We start from the raw sequence: 19784 nt of genomic DNA, 5'->3' as shown, positions 1-19784 counted from the left end.
TGTTGATTGGATTAAATGAAATTGTGTATGGGTAATCTAGCACATTTGGACATGATATATACACAATACATTTAATTGTTTGTTTATGGATAGACCTGGATTCTCAATAATAATATTAGCAACCACCATGTAACGTATAAAAGTAAAGAATGAGAAATCAAAGAAGGAAAGACTTTTTTTATTATCCAAGAAAGGATTGGCTATCATTCAGAAAGGAAATAATTTAGTGTTTGCTTTAGAATTAGTAGCTTTTGGTTGTGCCTGTGTAGGGGACAAGCGGGGGTAAGGCCCAGAATACATTAAAGCATGTATGAATTCAACAAGTAACAAAGTCAAAACCAGCTGACATTTTTTTCTTTTGTCTTTGAAGATAACAGCTGTTGGGATTTAAACTGTTTCCCACCCTCCTTTGCGGCTGTGTATTCCCATGTAGCTAAGGTCTAACCAGTGGCTGGGAATAGAAGTGCAACATTCCAGAGCGTGTTCTCAAGAAAGAGCCTTTCGTCATCTCTGCCGTCTGGTTGGTATACAGACCATTGTGCGCTTAGGATCGATGTATGTTTAGGAATGGCAGTCAGACAGCACAGAGAAATCAGGTTAGCTAGGACCTGGATACCGGGGCCATGTCACACCACTGCAGCCCTAAACATCTACCGGGAGTTAGTCATGAAAGAAAAACAACTTGTCTCTTGTTTAGACCACTAATACTTGAATATTCAGCCTTTTATTTATTATTATTATTATTTTTTTAGAGATATCAGAAGGTGGAGGGGGGAGAGAGAGAGAGAGAGAGAGAGAGAGATCTGTTCCTGTAAGTGCCCAAACCAAGGATCGAACCAGCAACCTCTGTACTTCAGGATGAAGCTCTAACCAACTGAGTTATCCAGTCAGGGCCATGTAAGGCCTTTTAAAACAAAACCACATCATAACTAGGGCACATATGTTATCTCATCTAATTCTTATAACACTAGTTGGTGGATACAATAATAGTATCCCTATTTTAGAAGTGAGAAATAAAACTAGAAGGGAGGAGAGAGATTTGCCACAGACATCTAAACAGAAAGTAACGGAGCTAGGATTTAGTCCAAGCAGTCTGAGGGGGGAGGCCATACACACTGCTTCTCACTCTCTGACCATTCCAAAGCCATCCCACATAAATAAAATCAATCCTTATTATTATTCTTCTTAAATTGTAACATATGCAGAGAAAAGAGCAGTCTTATTTTTAAGTGAACATATTCAAAGTGTCATCTTGTTTCTAACCAATATTTTCCCTCATGCCTTATATGCTCATTTTGCTTCATCGTTCTAAGACCTCCTAGGCACCTTTCCTTCCGTGTTTATTTTATGACCCAGAGACTTATTATTAGAGTACTCCAGAGACTTCTCTTTTACAAGCTAAATAATCCATTAGTCCTTATGCCTTTTTTCACCATCTCCCAATCCCTTGAATTTGAATTATCCCTACTGTAAATCTTTGCACATTCTTTAATTCCTCAAAGTCTTTAACGAAAATGCTGTTTGTGTTTGCAAATTTAGCAGACTATATGGCTTGAGAAGGAGTTTTTCACAGCAGTTACTTTGTCCCCAGCCAGGATTCATGCATTAGCCCACCCATCATATTGAGGAGTAGATTTAAATCCTTGATGAGTTAAGAGGTTCTTTCTGTTTTTCCAAAACAAAGAGAGCTTTGTGTTATTGCTGAACAGCCACATGAATAACGCAAAAACAAAGGGCTTGTCAATTACAGTCTGTTCTTTATGTTTTCAGAATTTGTATTTGGCTGAGCATAAGCCACTCAAATTGATCCGTGGACAAGAGGGGCATGGGAAGGAGAAGGGCAGTAGTTTCCTCCTGGGATAGACCCAGTGTGTTAGCAGACAGGGAGGCGTACACCATCCTGGGCACAATTGCCCTGGGTTAGGTATAAGGAGTGAGCTCAGGGAATACTGCTTCTTATCACCTAAACTTAGAAAAACCTAGGTTCCCAAAATGCTTACATCAAAAGATAGATCTATGCTACTGTGCAATTCTAAAATTTAGAAGTTAATTTCTCTCTATTTGTGTAAAATGTTTCAGAAAAGAGAAATGCCTCTTGGTAGGAAAGAATACTCTTAGCAGTAAGATTATTACTGGCAGAATTTTGGAAGGTACCCTAAAGATATTTCAGAAATAAGGAACATTAGAGGGAAGTTGAAACTTATCAACATTGTAACTTAATTACAGGGAAGAAATAAAAATATTAGGAAAGAAATAAAAGGGAATATCATTAGATGGAAATAGATAAATAAGGCAAAAAGTTTATAAGTTCTAGAGGATCTATGATCAGAAATGATGTTTTGTTTATGTGTTTAATATAGTGGTGGGACATAAAATGTAAACCCAAAAGTCTTGTGCATCACACAAAAGATGAATTTCTCTGCCTGACCAGGTGGTGGCACAGTGGATAGAGCATCGGACTGAGATGCAGAGGACCCAGGTTCGAGACCCCGAGGTCGCCAGCTTGAAATAGGTCACAGAAGAGGAAAGACAAACAGTTCTTCTAAATTTCACACAACGCCCCCAATGCATTCATAATATAATCAGTGAAAATAAACTGCAATAAGATACTATTTTTCACTATTAGATTGGCACATATCAAAAAGTATAATAAATCTTCATTGGCAAGTTTGTATGAAAATGAACCCTTTCATAATTGCTGGTGGGAGTGCAAATTGAGACAATTTTTAAAAACAGTTTGGCAATAGATATATGTTACAATTACAAATGTACACATCTTTTCTTCTAACAGCTTCTTGAAATATATCCTTCACACCTACACTCCCACATAAGTGAAATGAGTTATAGTCAAAGCTTTTATATTGCAGCCTCTTTTCTTTTGCCATGACAAAAGATTTGAAACCATTTAAATGCCCCATCAGTGGGAGCCAGGTTAGATAAACGGTTCACTCAAATAATGCAATACTACATAGCTATTGAAAATAAAGGTTGAAGATGAATATGGAACAGTTTCTACACAAAGTTAGTAAGTAAAAACAATAAGGTGCAGAATAAAATGCACAATGTGTTAGCATGGGCTTCTACTCATTTGTATGTGCTCAGACTATCTCTGGATGGACAGTCCAGGAACTAAGAATATATTAATAATATTGCCCCTAACAGAAAATGTGGGAGACGGGCTGTGGGCTGGCAGGGTCTTTGTAGCCTAAGGCTTGGTTTTGGACTGAGCCTTTCCCACTCTCTTAATACTAAGATCTTTTCAACACTAAGCTTTTCTCCACACCCTTGATATTGCATGATGTGGGGTGGTGCACTCTTATGAGGAATCCCATTTATGCCTCAGATAAGTGACTTTGTATCAGAGATTTTCCTATTTGTATATTGGATTAAAGGCTTAAATTGTCTATGCTATATAATAAAGCAAAGACGGGGGCTCTCTCGCTCTGATATTACTATCAGCATTGAAGAGGCCTCCCGATCCCATCCTCTTTCCTCGGTGAGTCTATTTTCTTAATTCTGCACCATTCTCCCTCAGGACCCAGAATTACTAGCTGCGCTGGTCTGCAGCAAGAAAAGGGTTAGATATGGGACAAATATCAGAAGCAAACCTTTTTGTACAGGTTCTTGAACTTCATAAATGTTGAATAAATGATACTATTGGTTATTTTTTTAAATTAAAGCCAAATTCAAAAAAACCTAAGTTTGAGCCCCGCTTTCCCAAGTTATTTTAACTTTTGAAATACCCAGTCAGTAAATGTCACTTCTTGTCTACTTGTTGCAATAATTCTGTCTGCCAGGTGTGTGAGAGTGAGGACTGGTGGGATGGGCCAGGCATACTCGCTCCTGCTCCGTATATTTTCATACATTCTCATTCCATCTTCCTTTCTTCCCTCCCCCCCACAGTTTTCTACAAAATGATTTCTAAGAAAGAGAGCTACATGATAAAAGGACTTAGGCACCGTGATTAAAAAAATAGGAAGAGATGCTTCTCTCCCTAGAATTTCTTAACAGAAGGATTAAGAAAAGGAATGAGGGTTTATCTGGAGCCAGTTAGATGTTCTTAGCTCTGATTATTAAATTAAAATGTGGCAGGGTAGGAAAGATACACATGACCAAGTTCATACCACTATCACTAGATTTGAAATTATATATAATCTAATCAAAGAAGTTCAAGATTTGTTCAGACAGCAAACAGCTCATTTAAATCAACATCCAATTCCACAGGATTTGACTTGCAAGGGGAGGTTATGAAGATGAGTGGAAGAAATAAGGTTGGAAAAGTCGGTAGTCGTTTGATGACCAAGTGGAGGAACTTGACATTTCTGCTCTAAGTCTTGGAAAGCTTTTGAAGGTTTTTGACCAGGGTGATGAAATCTGCAAAGTAGTGTTTTAGGAGGTTATACTGATCACAGTATCTAAGGTAGATCCGAGGAGGTTAAGAAAATTGTGCTGGGTACTTCGGTTAGGTTGTTCTTGGAATAGTCCTGGCTAAGATAATAAAGGTCTGAATAAGGATGATAACACTGGAAATGGAAAGGAGACAACAGAATATGAAAAGGTTTTAAAAGACAGCAAAATAGGCAGGTCATAACAACTGCTGAAATGGGGCTTGAGAGATATTAAGGAGCCAAGTGTAGTATATGGGGAAACAGCAAGACCCTAAAAGACAAATGTCTCCCAGTTAGGGTCTGGTCCCTCTCTTCTGTGGACAGGTCCAATCAGTGCTTTTCTTCTGAGATCATATTTATTATGTAGTTTTATGGTCTCTACTTATCTGCCTCGCTCACTAAATGGTTAGCTGCTTGAAAGCAGGGACCATGCTTTGGTTGTGACATACCTGGCAGCAATAATGGATGGAAGGAAAGGAGAGAAGGTGGGAGGGAGGAGGAAGGAAGAGTGGGGAGGGAGGGAAGTGTCGGTTTTAGAGGGAGATGAACAGTGAAATGTTATACATGGAGAGATGGAAGTAACAGTATGTAATTCAAAAGAATGCATTTATATTTTACTTAATCACTACTATGCACTCAGTTCAACCCATGGGATTGCACACTCAAGCATACAATAACAACACCGAGATTCTACTACGAAGCCACCTCCACTAGCCATGACTTCTTAGTCCCATTAGAAGGAAGTATTTATTCTACGAAAGTATTCAAAGTTTCCAGCAAGGCTTCTGGAGGGTTGTGTAGTAGCAGTAATCAAAACCTTAAAATGTGCCTCTTTGATCCTCCCATTGAACCTCAAGGAATGTATTCTAGGTGAATAAATATGGCTACAGGAAAAAGATGACTGACGAAGTGCTTGGCACACAGAAGTTCATAACAACCAAAGATTTTTTTAAACAACCTAACTAGCCAAAATTTGAGGATTGACTAAACAAATCATGGAATATCTGTACAAAGGAATCCTTTGTCATCAATACCAATGATGCAGCAGACTACCGAATAGAAAAATGTTCCCTAACTATCCGTAAGTGATAAGAGCACATTACAAATTACAAAATAAATGCATAATATAATCTCTTTTCACTGATGCTAGAATGTTGATGAGGGTGTATATACCAAAATATTAACAAGGGTGATATATGACTTGTGATATCATGGGTGATAAGTACGTGTTTTACTTTTTATTTTTATTTCCAATTTCTTCAGTAAGCAACTATATTTTTTAGGAATAATCTATACTTTAACTTTAAGGGACAAACTTTGTTATATTCATCTTTGCATGTCCACCTAGGACATAGCATAAAATATGAAAACTGAGGGGCCTTATGACTTTGATTAAATTAAAATTATATAGAGAGATTCTTCAGAGACTTACCATACTTTTCCCCAGATAATGAGCAGCCCTCAAAGCAGAAGACAGCAGCCCAGACCAGACTAATGGTCATACATTCCAGACCTCTGGCAGATATAGATAACATCTTGACCTAAGTTATGTCTCAGTTCCTGAGCCCTAAGGCGGAATGACCACCTGCCTGTTTTCCCATGAGACCTCACAGAGGGACATTGGAACAGACCTAAGAGCAGGGGTCCTCAAATTTTTTACACAGGGGGCCAGTTCTCTGTCCCTCAGACCGTTGGAGGGCCGGAGTATAAAAAAAAACTATGAACAAAACCCTATGCACACTGCACATATCTTATTTTTAAGTAAAAAAACAAAACGGGAACAAATACAATATTTAAAATAAAGAACAAGTAAATTTAAATCAACAAACTGACCAGTATTTCAGTGGGAACTATGCTTCTCTCACTGACCACCAATGACTTCCAGAAGTGCAGTGGGGGCCGGATAAATGGCCTCAGGGGGCTGCATGTGGCCTACGGGCTGTAGTTTGGGGACCCCTGCCTAAGAGCTTTCTCAAGACCTAAAGAAATGATTTATTCCCTTTACCTTAACTTCAGCCAACCGGCTCCCAGCACAACCTCGAACCCCTAACTCACAGTGACTTGTGATTTTTGCCCTATATAATCTGTAATGTACATGCCATCAGGGAGTTCAGGCTTTTGAGCACTAGCTTCCTGTTCTCCTGGCTCCATTCATAATGAAAAGCCAGTATTTCTCCACTGCAGTTCTCCATGTTTGGTGTTAAGCTCTGCTGTTGCCAGGTGGACGAAATCTTATTTCTATAACAATATCATATGTAAGTGTCCAATAATTGTTGAATAAAGAAAACTGCATTATATTTAAATACATGTTTATATTTAGCTATTATAAGTCAAAACATTAAATGATATAAATATAAAAAATGTATTTAAAACAAGAGTTGTGACAGTCATAACACAGAAGATAGCAATATGCCAACAGCAGGAGCAATCTCAGAAGGAACATGATCTCACAAGTCAGGCCAACTAATTACAGCCAAAGGAACAAACCACCAGGTAGGCACTGGGTGGCCAGAAACAGAGCCAGTCACTTAGCCAAGGAAGGCCATGGATACGCTGAGTCCTGGGGGCTGTATCTTCACCTGAGGCTCTTAGAAATCCAGGCTGTGGGTCAATAGGACTGACTCAGTTTTTGTCACCTGCCCTCTTGCGTTTAAGTAAAAATGACCCTTCTTTTCTGAGCCCTGGTCAGTGAACTAATCTCATAGCCCAAGTGGGCATTTTGGACCTTTCAGTGGGCAGGAGACATTTTTCAAAGAAAGGCAGTGTGGTCTGGAGGAAGGAGCTTTCAAATTCTAACGAAGAAAACGCCACTAACTGAATGTGTGACTTTTGGCAAGTCACATTTTCTAATTTTATATACCTTTTAAGTATGAATTGTAAAAATAGCCCAGTTGTCACAAGGTTGAAGATAAAGTGAGATAATGATTTTCAAAAAAATCAAGAAGTGCAAATAAACTATAAAATGTGTTAAACTATGAAATAAATGTATTACCTTTATTCCTGGTGATTAAGTAAAAATTTCACAGTCAAGTCAGCCTTCAGAGCAGATAGAAATTAAGTAATTTCACAACACTGTAGTACAGAGAAAAAAACCCTTGTTATTGTTTAATGAGCTTTAGCTGAACCTGATAACAAAACCTACTTGTCCCTACCTACCTATTACCTACTTACCTATCTCCTGATTAGAAGATAAGAAACTTGGGCAGAGCTGAAAAACAAACAAGTCTTTGTCCTCTGTATATCAAAGAAGTCCCTGGCTTGATTCCTTTTTATTCTCCCCTTTGAGTGAGAGAGAAGGACAGACATGGACAGACAGACAGTAAGTGAGAGAGATGAGAAGCATCACTCATCATTGTGTCATTTTAGTTATTTGTTGATTGCTTTCTCATATAATCTTTGACCCGGGGGCTCCAACTGAGCCAGTGACCCCTTGCTCAAGCCAGTGACCTTTGGGCTCAAGACAGCAACCATGGGGTCATGTCTATGATCCCATGCTCAAGCCAGCAACCCTGTTCTCAAGTTGGTGAGCCCATCCTCACGTGAGACCTCAGGGTTTCAAACCTGGGTCCTCTGCATCCCAGGTCGATGCTCTGTCTACTGCACCACCACCTGGTCAGGTCTCTCGTTGGGTTCTTATTTATGAGGAAAGGACCTAGTCCAGGCATGCTGGCAACAAATGAGATCCTTACAAAGCTCAACACCTGCAGCACTGTATAGATCTCTTTCTGTCTAGAATTTACCATCTTGTTTGCAATGAATAAAAATGAATGCTGGACCCTCAACTGTGATCTCAGTGAGAGTAAGATCTATGTGCTGCTTAGTTTTGCATCCCCATTTCATAGCAGAATACCTGTACCTAGAATGCAATAAGTACTCAATAAACGTAAGAAGCAGGACAGGGTTCAAGCACGTTTGACACTTGCTTCCCATTTCACAACTGGTGTTCTTTGGCTATCACTCCTCACTGCCAAACGAGGCTTTGCAAATTTGACAGCTATTCCCCCAGGTCTCCATATTAGCAAACAATCATGTTTAGCGACATTCTTTTTTCTTCTTTTCCTTTTTTTTTTTTTTTTTTAATTAAGTGAGAGGCAAAGAGGCAGGGCGGGAGAGAGACAGACTCCAGCATGTATACCTACCGGGATCCACCCAGCAAACCCCCATCTGCTCTGCCCATCTGTGGCCATTGCTCCATTGCTCAGCAACCAAGCTATTTCCTCACCTGAGGAGATGCCATGGAACAATCCTCAGTACCCAGGGCCTATTTGCTCAAATGATTTGAGCCATGGCTTCAGGAGGAAAAGAGAGAAAGAGAGAGAGAAGGGTAAGGGGTGGAGAAGCAAATGGTCATTTCTCCTGTGTGCCCTGACCAAAAATCGAACCTGGCACTTTCACATGCAAGGCCAATGCTCTACCACTGAACCAACTGGCCAGGGCCAATACTTTTTTTTTATGTTGAAAAGATTAAGATATAAAATGCACATAGGTTTTGCATATTTACATGAATATCATTAAATAAGTAAACACATGCAAATCTACTTGTTGAGTCATTGTACTGAACCAAGCCAAGATGTTCAGATTATGGTAACTGTGAATGTGGGTGTTAATAACTGGGACAAGGTGTGGTCTTGCCTCCCTTTAATATCTAGAGACATGTACTAACAGTCCCCAGGAATATCTTTTCGTTCCACTCTTATTCTCCTGTTATCTAACCCTAATCCTCTCCTATTCTCACACCAGACAGCAATCCCTTTCAAAAAGCCACCTTTGTACAACTAAAGAGCCATTTTACTAATTTATAAAGAAACCCAGTAGGAAAGATGGGGTAAAAATAAATAGGTGTACAGAAAAAAAAAGAAATACAAAATGACTGTACAGATAGATGATTCAGTTCAAATGAATGATAAAAAAAAAAAAAGAAAGGAGTGATTTGGAAGGGTTTAGGGATATTCACTAGAACTAGAAATGAAATTGATCTCTCTTCTTATCAAATCTGCAACTACAACTCATTTAAAATAGCTTTCAACTGAGAATGTAGGAGGTAACAGGCTTTTCACTTATCATTTGAGACCCTGAGCAAGCAACTTTTCTGAGCCTCAATTTTCAATATCTGTTTTAAAAACTACAGGAACAGTTATGGCAATTACTAATAATATATGCCAAGTGCACACCTGATAAGTAGGGGCTCAATAAGTACTGTCCATTAACTGTTATCTGTTTTGCCAAAGTCTCCAAGTTACCAGTAAAATTTTAACTGAAATATTTGGACTATCATTCTTTAAAATAAGCTACTTCCTTTGAACTGGAGAGGGGAAGATACAGTCATTTTCCGAGAGCACTCGAGGTGAGTATGGGCAGGCAGAGTACAAAAAAGGAATGTTTCTGACTTGAATATTGCATAAGGTGAAATTTTATTTTTTAAGCAAGCATTTCCAAAATAACTTGTTACTTTTCTTAAGTTTTATGAATTAAAAGAACTTATTCAAAATCTGTTCTAAGAGTCCCCACATAGTAGAATCTCAGGGGGGAAAAACCTTCAGCTGAGACAATATTTCTTGGTGAAAATTAAGAGCTACAAGAGATTCTAAGAACTGAAAAAGAGGCCGGAATTTAAAATTAATAACAGAAAAGCACATAAAAGCCACCAGGAGGAGTTAACAAAAGAAACCTTCCTGATAGCTATGTGACTCCCCATTAGTCAGATTATTGGCAAGAGGAATTAAAGGAGTATAATTAAAAAGAGTTTTTATAAAGACAAGGATAGCCTGAACAGGTGGTGGCACAGTGGATACAGCATCGGACTGGGATGTGGAGGACCCAGGTTCGAGACCCCGAGGTCGCCAGCTTGAGCGCAGGCTCATCTGGTTTGAGCAAGGCTCACCAGCTTGAGTCCAAGGTCACTGGCTCGAGCAAGGGGTCATTTGGTCTGCTGTAGCCCCCCAGTCAAGGCACATATGAGAAATCAATCAATGAACAACTAAGGAACCACAACGAAGAATTGATGTTTCTCGTTTCCCTCCCTTCCTGTCTATCTGTACCTATCTGTCCCTCTCTCTGACTCTCTCTGTCTCTGCCACAAGAAAAAAAAAAAAAAAGACAAGGATAAGGAATAATAGGGCAGATTTCCAAGATGATCCCCTACCAGGGTCATATTCAAAAGAGTTTACACGTTCCTGCTTGATGATCTTTCTGTATTTGCTAACAAACACTAAAGGTCATGTTCCACCTGTCCATTTGCTCTTCCTGTTGTTTAAGCAACATAGAGAAAGAATTGTTTAATTTGGAACTTAAGTATACAACAAAAGAAATTAATTCAGAATAAGAGTCATATAAAGTAAAAGAAGCTATAACAAATATTTTATAACTTTGAACTGTCAGTCAACCTCCCTCTCTTCCCCTGCACTCCACGCCCACTGGGGATGAACATCATATTAGCTAAACTCAGTGTCAGTCCTGCTCCTTCATTATCTTTACCTGTCCTTCTTCAAATATCCCCCTCTTGGATTTCAACCGGTCCTCACCATTAGATTATAGAAACACGAGATCATATAACCCTACAACTTACTATCTGCAGGTCATTTTTATTACTTGGTTGTCTTTCCTAACATGACTTTACTATTCCACTGTCTTTACCACTCCAGGAAGCTTTGACCCAGGGATGTAAATGTTTACTGTCGCGAACCAGCATGGCTAGTAATTCCAGGTCCTGAGTTGGAACGGTGCAGAATTAAGAAAATACGCTTAAAGAATAAAAGGATGGGGTTGGGAGGGCTCTGCAAAGCTGCTGGCAAGAACAGAGCACACTCCACACCCGCTTCTTGCTTTATTTATAGGGCAAAGTGAGGCCATTAACAAATCAGAGATCTCTGATCACGTTTCCAAGGCAACCCAAGAATTTTACCAAGTGCAAAAAACCCCCACCGTACATAACATCTTAACTTTACACCAAAGGATAGAAGAAACTTGCCTCCAGTCTTTCTAAGGAACATGGGGGACAGTGTAAACAATCCAGCACCACAGCTTAACAGCCTTTTGCAACCTAATCAGGCAAATGAGGTGGGGAGTTGGGCAGACTGTCAGCTTACAGCCAATTTCCCACACCTCTGTCCCCCAAAATTCTAAACTCCAAAAACCCTGTTGGTTTTTTGGTCCCCAACAGTTTACAATTTATTATCACTACTTTTGGAAACCTTAACCTCAAAACCCTTGATCAGCAGTATCCACCAATCCTAAACCATTATATCATAATTTGTTACCCAATTCTAATCAAACCTGAATTCTGAGGGACCCATCTTAAATAAGACTCCAAATCCTTGTAAATAGTGCAACACTGCCCTCCCTCCTCCAAGATGCTATTAAAACTCTGTTATGTTAGAGTTACCTTACAATGGTAAGCTACAGACTCAGCTCTAGGAAGCCAGCATTTGACATTTGCAAGTCTTCTTCAGTGGATAGCCTCCTTCTTAGTTAGATGATTATTGGATGCAAGCGGTGTGTATGTATGCGCATGCAATCTGATCCATAATCAGAAAGGTTTTATATGTACTGCTAATATGGTTATTGCCTTTTATAGTTTCTCTAGCATTACATTCATGTCTCCTTTTACTGAATCTTTAAAGCTTCTTCTTTATGCTGTGTCCTCCATGCACTTTCTTCTTTTTTTCCCCTGAGAGGAGGGGAGACAGTGAAACAGACTCCCACATGCACCTCAACTGGGATCCACCCAGCAACTGCCGTCTGGGGCTGATGCTCAAATTAACTGAGCTATTTTTAGTGCCTGAAGCTGATACGGAGAGAGAAATAGATAGTCACTTCTCTGTGTGCCCTAACCAAGAGTCAAACCCAGGACGTTCATATACCTGGCTGATGCTCTATCTATCTACCAGCCAGGGCCTTCAATGCACTTTCATTTTGTTCTTCTGGTGGGTGATGAAAGGTCTTACATTTCATGCATTTAACAGACTACAACCTTGAACCTATGGATACTAGGCTAAAGATGATCACAATTTTCCAAAAGACTGTTCTCCTAATTCTCAAATCTCTCCCTGTCACACTGGCTACCGAGGTTCCAGAAGTTCATGTGAGCCAAGCTGGCTAGTCTAGTGAAGTCAATGTTGACTCCACATGAGCTGTTATATCTCTACAAACACAGTTACTGGATAGCTTTGTGACCCCTGAAGTCAAAAAAATCCTCCCAGACAGGAACTAGACTGGAAATAGATTCAGACCTTTCAAAGTTTTCCTTGCATTTTTAAGAAAAGTTAGAATAAACAAAGAGACTTGGGCCCTTAAAGTTTAATTTACAATTTGTAAACAATTCAAGTTGAATCTTGCACGTTAGTGTATATGCATTGGAATGACAATATTTATGCTATTATCATGAAGCACTTTCCCTTGTCTGAATAGCAATTATGGACAAGAGTGCATTTGTTTTTAATATCTGATATGTTGGATCCAGATTGAGTTTATTTAATAAAATAATAGCTCAAAGAAATATTTCAGTTGGTATGCACTACTACCTGATCATAATTAGTTATTAAAAATAATAAGTAAGTAGGCTTTATACAGGTGTAATAGATTATAATAGATAGCAACTAGATTATATACCTTAGAGAGTGAATCTTATAACCCTGTACTTATTTTACCAGTGTATACAGCATCTTGTCTAAAGTAATGTTTATATTTCTAAAAAAAAATGTCTTTATTTATCTTCATTGCACTTGCTCAGGCTCTTGGGCAACTAACTGTGCCTGTTTTGCAGCTGGTTTGATGACCCTGCTACCTGATGCTTCTGTCCCTGGCATAATAATGTTCACCCACTGACTTTTGACAGCTAGCCAAGGAAGTCTGCAAACAAGCCACATGCTAACAACGAAAAAAAAAAAAAAAGGTCAGCGCTTTGACCTTAAAGTTTTAATATCCCCTTAACAATTTTTCTTCTCACCATACTTTTTATTTCTCTGTCTTATCTAGTTTGCAGACAACTTAAAAATCACAGATTGAACATAAGGGGGTGAGAGAAGTAATGGGAGGAGGTTCTTATAGAAATGGAGGAACTTCTCAGAAATTTTATAAACATTTTTTCTCAGCCAGCTATCACGGGAACATCGGATCTTCTTATCCAGGAACAGATCAGAACTGATATCTAGTTTCTGCCTGGACATGACTTTTATTTGGGGTGTTAATCAGTATAATTGAACTCCAAGGTTCTTTCCCATTCTAAGCCCGATTCAAAACTGGAGGAAAAAAATGGACCCCAACACACTAAAATTCTGGATTCCCCCACCTTCTCCACCTCAAAACAAAACAAAAAATCGTCTCCCTCTATTTCACTCTCCATTTCTGGGGTGACCTAGTTCTGCAAGGAGGAAAGCCGCACTGGGGTGCCAATGTGCGCAAAGGTGCTATTCTTGGTGGGAGGCTCTACCCCGCAGCCAGAGCAATGTCTGACCCAACTTGTTTCAAATTATTGCATTCATTCCGAAGGACTGTGATCTCTGACCCTGGCCAAAAGCAAACCAACCAAGGAAAGCCGACAGGCCAGGGAGAGAGATTGAAAACGTGGACCAGGCCCCTCAGCAACATTTCAGATGCCAGGGAAAGCTAGGTTAGGCAGACTTGGAGTATCCTGTTTATTCTCTGTGACTGGTACTCAGCTAGCTTTGAATAAGGACATTAAATATACAGCAGTATAATTTGGTCTCGGGCCCGGCCGCTGGTTGGCCATTCGTCGCCACCAGCCAGGCCCTGGCTCAGGTTTTGGCGACACGAGGAATGCCCATCAGCTCGCAGTCACACCTGTTAGGTGTCTCTCCGCGCCGCGCCTCCGCCCCAGCGAACGCCCCCGGGGATCCGGGTGTGGAGCGTAGGAAGGAGGCAGGGACCTAGGGCCCGGCCTCTTCCAGCGGCCCCCGAGGGACCGAGCGCGCAGGGCTGGGGGCGGGGAGGGGCGGCCGGGAAGGCGGGAGAGGTTGAGACAGGCGGGAAGGGGCATGGGGAGGGCTGGCAGGAGGGGCGTTGCTGCTCACATTACGCTTGCTGAGCCCGCAGCAGAGGCGGCGGGGCTGAGCCGCGGAGACGATGGGGTGTGCGCCAGCCTCGGCGTTTTCCCCCGCAGCCCCGTCGCCGCCGCCCCTCGCCGGGCCTCGGCGCCTGTTAGGCCGCGCAGGCTGAGCGCGGGCGCCGAGCGGCGGCACCTCGCCCGGGCCTGGAGGGGAGGGTGCGGCGGGGCCGCGGCGGGGGGACTCCGCGAGCCGGGTGGCCCGGGAGTCGCCCGAGCGCACCAGCCCCGGCAGCCGCCGGGCCGCGGCCGGGACGGAGCTCCCCGCGCGCCCCCCGTGGGCCGGCAGCAGCTGAGAGGCGGCGCGGGGCTCGGCCCCTCGGCTCCGCAGCTCCACGCTCCCAGCGGCGGAGGTGTGGGATCGAGCGCCGCGGCGGCCTCGGAGCCCATGGCGGGCAGCGACGCGGATGGCGAGGGTCCGGCGCGGAGGGGCGGCGCGGCGCGGCGGCCGGCGGCCTCCGGCGGGCGGGGAGGCGAGGCTGCGGCGGGCCACCCGCAGCCGCTGTCCACTGCTGAAGCGCCGGCCGAGGACGCCGAGCTGCCCGCCTGGATGCGCCTCTACTTCTACGGGATGCACGGGATCACCCTGGACGTGCTCGTGTCCTCCGCGCGGCGCTTCGCTCGCAGCCCGGACCCGCGGATGCTGGGCTTCTCCTCGCCCTACCGCTGCCTGCTGCACTTGTTCACCCACTTCGCCCTGGAGAAGGTCTACCTGCAGCAGCGGCGCTGCCCCAGCGCCTTCGTCTTCAGTTTTCTCCTCTACCCTTTGGCGCACGTGGGTCTGCAGACCCTGGCGGGCCAGGCGCTGCTGCTCAGCCTGGGCGGCGGGCCGGGGGGCGCGGTGGCGCCGGGGGCGCTGGACCTGGCGCTGCAGTACTTGCTGGCGCTCTATCACTCGCAAGTGTTCTTGAAGCGCTTCCTGCGCTTGCGGTACCGGCGGCAGCTGCAACAGCAGCAACGACCGGGCGCGTCCCTTGCCCCTCTCGGTTCCCGAGCCCCTGCGGTGGCAGGTGGCCGTCGTCGACGACCCCGTGGCCCCAGGGGCACTGAAGGAGCCTCCAGCAAGGGGCTGCCGGACCTGTTCCGCTTTCTTTTCTTTGGAATGCACGGCTTTTTGGATGAGATCTTCTTTACCTTCTTCTTTAATGTGCTAGGGCAGGGTTTCGGGGCAGCCAGCGGACACACGTCGCTCTGGTCATTCTTAATGTATGGCAGCTGCAGTTTCGTGGTGGAAAAGCTCTATTTCCACCTTCACTACAGTCGCGGCTGGAGCACTTGGAAGCGGGTGCCCATCTACGTGCTCTTCATCTACGTGTGGGAGCTGTCCTGGGGTCTGGGACTCCGCACGTGCGGGGCCTGCTCGTGGGACTACTCTCACTACCCGCTCAACTTCATGGGCCTCATCACCCTGATGTATTTACCTGGTTGGATATGCCTCAGTGTGTACCAGGACCTACTTTCCAACGTGTTGTGGAGGGTGCAGTACTTACCAAGTTGACTAAAACAAAAACAAACAAAAAAATGTCTCTGGATTCCCACCAATGAATGCGATTTATTTTTACACGTTTAAAACGGAGTGGGTTTTCTTTTCTTTTCTTTTTAGCATTATAATTTTCATACATTTTACTAAACATTTTCAACATATTTTCACTCGACATTTTAGTTTTTCTGAGTATTTGGAACCTATGCATAGTATGACATTTTGAAATACTACTCGAAACACAATTCAAAGTACTAACTCGCCAATATTTTAAAACCCTTACAAGCCCAAACAGCAAAACTATTACACCTTAACATCAGAAAGCTGTAGAATTCACTCATTTGGGTATAGGCGGGTAATAGCTGGTATTTTTTTCTCTCCCAATGATAAAGTTCTTCAAATCAGAGACCAATGATTTTGCAACATTTTCTGGTTTAATGGTGTTGTTTACTTTCTTTTTAATCCAATTTCACTTTAATTCTTTGCCATATGTATCAATGACTGCTGAAATTCAGTGTCTTGTATTCTTGAAACTACAATGATTAACTCTTAAAGTGCCTCCCGTCTAGCACACAAAGTAAGAAACTGACAAACTTGAAAACATCCTATGAATCGATTTTTAAATAAATCTTTTCTAGCAACTCCAACAGGTGACACTGTGTTCAGTATTTGATCTCCATCCTGGAAATGATTGCTTTCCAACATGGGTTAGCCTTAAATGCCAAGTGTGTTCAATTTGATCAGATCCTGTGTTCTCTATGGCTGTCAATGTTTGTTACTGTGCAATAATGTAAAATGTTTACCTTATATGTCCAAGGGACAAGCCAAATTTTACCACCCTCAGTAGTGTTCTAACCCTAAGGACGCTTTCTATATGGAGCTTCAAGAGTAGAAACAATTCCTTGGAATAAAATGAACTTGAATGCTCACCCTCATGGCATTAGGCCTAATTGTTTTCTGTGGATACAGATATGTGTTTTCTGCGTATTTCTGCTATGGCTCACTTATAAACATTTTTCCTTTGTCCCTCTGGGCCCACACAGAGTTCTTGGGTCAAGCTTGATGTGGAACTCAGATTATAAATCAATGAGAGCTTTTTGGTGACTCATTATTAATGTCTGGAAGCTCCAAAGTTAAATGAAGTGATGTAAATTATTTTGAGAAATTATGTTTGGTCAACTAATAGCATACTTGAAGGTTGTTTGCTGTTTTTATTATATTTTAAAAGGACAAGTAGAATTGAGTATGGCTCAGCCAAGGATGGCTAATGCATTCTCAGTTTTCACTATAAAGATAGTTAGGAAAACTTCTAGTGTGTACAAATGAATAGTATCCTATTCATATTATTAACTTGCTTATGCTATAAAAAGGAAGTTTTTTTTTTCTCAAAAAAAAAATGTTTGCTGTGGCAGTAAAAACAGATATGTCTTTAGATTTGCTTAAGTCAGACATAATTGTCAGAATACTATATTATTTTAATCCACTATCTGAGGTTGTGAGCTAAATTATAAGTCATGCTATAGAATCAACCCCACCTGTGAAACCGATCATGTCAAACTGATTTTTTTAGTCAATCAAAGCTGAGTAGTAACTGTTAATAGTACGCTAAAATGTTTGCAGAGAGTAAGACTCATTTGTGTGATCATTGGTCATGGTAAAAGATTCCTGAAAACTATGGGGAGAAAAAAGTATTGAGTATAGATGCAGATGCTGAACAAAATATATGTGAGTCACACGTGACCCAGGGCATGGTTCTGAGTTAAGCGAGACAGCACCCCCACCACGCATTCCTGTGAACACTTCACCAAGTCCCGGATTCTGAAATACTCGCTGCACGGACTGTTTCCACTTAGGCTCTTGCAGGGCAGCCCCTCAGCCCTGTTTACCAGCGTTCTCGAGGTCAGCAATCTGTCAGGAAGTGGAAACGCCTGCTACTTTTTGCTTCTTTGTTTGCTTTTAGAGATCTTCTATTTTAAAGGGTAGGTCAAGATTTTCATTCATTCACTTCATTCAAGAAATAGTTACTGGGCACCTATTTGCTCGCACTCATCTGGACTCTGCACGTACTGCAGTAACCCAATGCGGACAAGTCCCTTCCTTGTGAAGCTCACATTCAAGTGTTTTGATTCATCTGGGATTATACTTATTTCAGGGCTACTATTTTAGTAATAGGCTGTAAGAGGCAGTCATCCTGAGGGCTTTCATACAGCCAGTCCCTAGAATATTAATCTATCATATCGAAAAGAAAGCCCATTCACACTTCCTCTGCAGATTCTACAAAGAGCTTGTTGATATATGTATATATTCAGGGAGTGATTATCCTGTCTGTTAACTCAGCACCTTGTTTAGGTTTTCTCATTGTGTTAACTTCTTACGAGTGATGTTTTGCTACAACTTTGAACCTTCAGAGACAAAGCAGGAAAAGAAAAGAATCATCAGATAATGAATTTAGTCACTCTAGTAGTAGTTCAGACATAGAAATGATAAGGTAATATAATATTGGGTAATACTTGAGTAACACCACCTTCCAAGAACTGCTCTGTTATGTTATATATAAAATCTCAAGTAAATATATGTATATGTCCATATATATTTTAAATGATTATATATGTCAAATATATCTTAAATAAAGATATATAATCTTAAGTAAATATATCCATATATATCTTAAGGTAATACATACATATATATTATACACACACACACACACACACACACATATATATATATATATATATATATATATATATATATATATATATACAGGGTGGGGCAAAAGTAGGTTCACAGTTTGTATCAAAAATAAAACAATAATTAATAAATAATATAAGAATAAACTTTTTGTACTCACAACTGTAAACCTACTTTTGCCCCATCCTGTATATGTACACACACATACATACACACTTAATTAAACTTCTAACAGTCCTTCTTATACAGATGAGGACAATAAAACTAAAGTCTAAGATGTTAAATAACTGCCCAAGTCACACAATTGAGAAGTTAGACTTGAACCCAAGTACCATGGATTCCAGGGTCTGTTCTTCACAGTGACACTCTTGTGCCTCTATCCACTGACCACAGTGACTGAGTCTCCTAGGGGTTTCACCTTACAATCTGGATTGCTCCTTCATCCCCACAGGTAGCTGCAGAAAAGCCAGACATTAGTAGCAAAAACACTTCCATGTTGCCTTTTCTTCCATAGAAAATAACAAGGGAGCTAATACCAAGATGCATAACAGACAATCAGCAGCGTTCTGATTGCCAGATGATAGTTTATATTTAAACAGTGCTCTGAAAGAGAGTTCCTTATTTAAAGTGAGATAATCCTGAGTATAAGAATAATACACCAAAATGCAAGACACTTCATATTACAAGCAAGAAAAAATGCATATAATTATTGCCATTCATTTAATGCGCTATTCAGAATGAGCAACACTATAAAAGCTAAACATCCCCAAAACCTAAATTAAATATTTTGTTGAAACATTTATTGAATTCAATTAAACACCTAGAGTCTAAGAAAGTTCTTAATAGAAAAACTTGGGGGAAAAAAGAGCAACAAAATGGCTTTTGCTCCATGTATGACTTATATGATGCTGAAATTTCTTACTAGAAATGTTTTCAATTTTAAATAACTGTATCTGAGCTTTGAATCTAAAGAGAAAGATTTTATTTTCAACTCAGCAAAACACAGCTCAGAAAAACCATGATCTTTCCTTTCTTACTTAAAAAAACATTTCTAATTGGTAAATTCTACCCCTTTGGAAAAGAATTTCTACTGTTTTGAAAAAAGTCTCTGTTGACATAATGGACGTGGTACTGTTTAATAAGGATGGGGAAGAAGAATTTTGGT

General features: G+C 41.2%; 1 protein-coding gene across 1 annotated transcript; it reads left to right on the top strand.

Moving 5' to 3' along the window:
* The first annotated feature begins 14705 nt into the window (after positions 1-14705).
* On the top strand, positions 14706-18600 carry TMEM229A (transmembrane protein 229A). Its single transcript, XM_066362583.1, has one exon. It carries the CDS (start codon positions 14837-14839, stop codon positions 15944-15946), a length of 1110 nt encoding a protein of 369 aa, XP_066218680.1. The 5' UTR covers positions 14706-14836; the 3' UTR covers positions 15947-18600.
* Positions 18601-19784: the final 1184 nt, after the last annotated feature.

The sequence above is a fragment of the Saccopteryx leptura genome, chromosome 2 (assembly GCF_036850995.1).
Source record: "Saccopteryx leptura isolate mSacLep1 chromosome 2, mSacLep1_pri_phased_curated, whole genome shotgun sequence".
Classification (NCBI taxonomy): domain Eukaryota; kingdom Metazoa; phylum Chordata; class Mammalia; order Chiroptera; family Emballonuridae; genus Saccopteryx; species Saccopteryx leptura.
The sequence above is the reverse complement of the archived record's forward strand: the minus strand, read 5'-3'. Positions and strand labels throughout refer to the sequence as shown.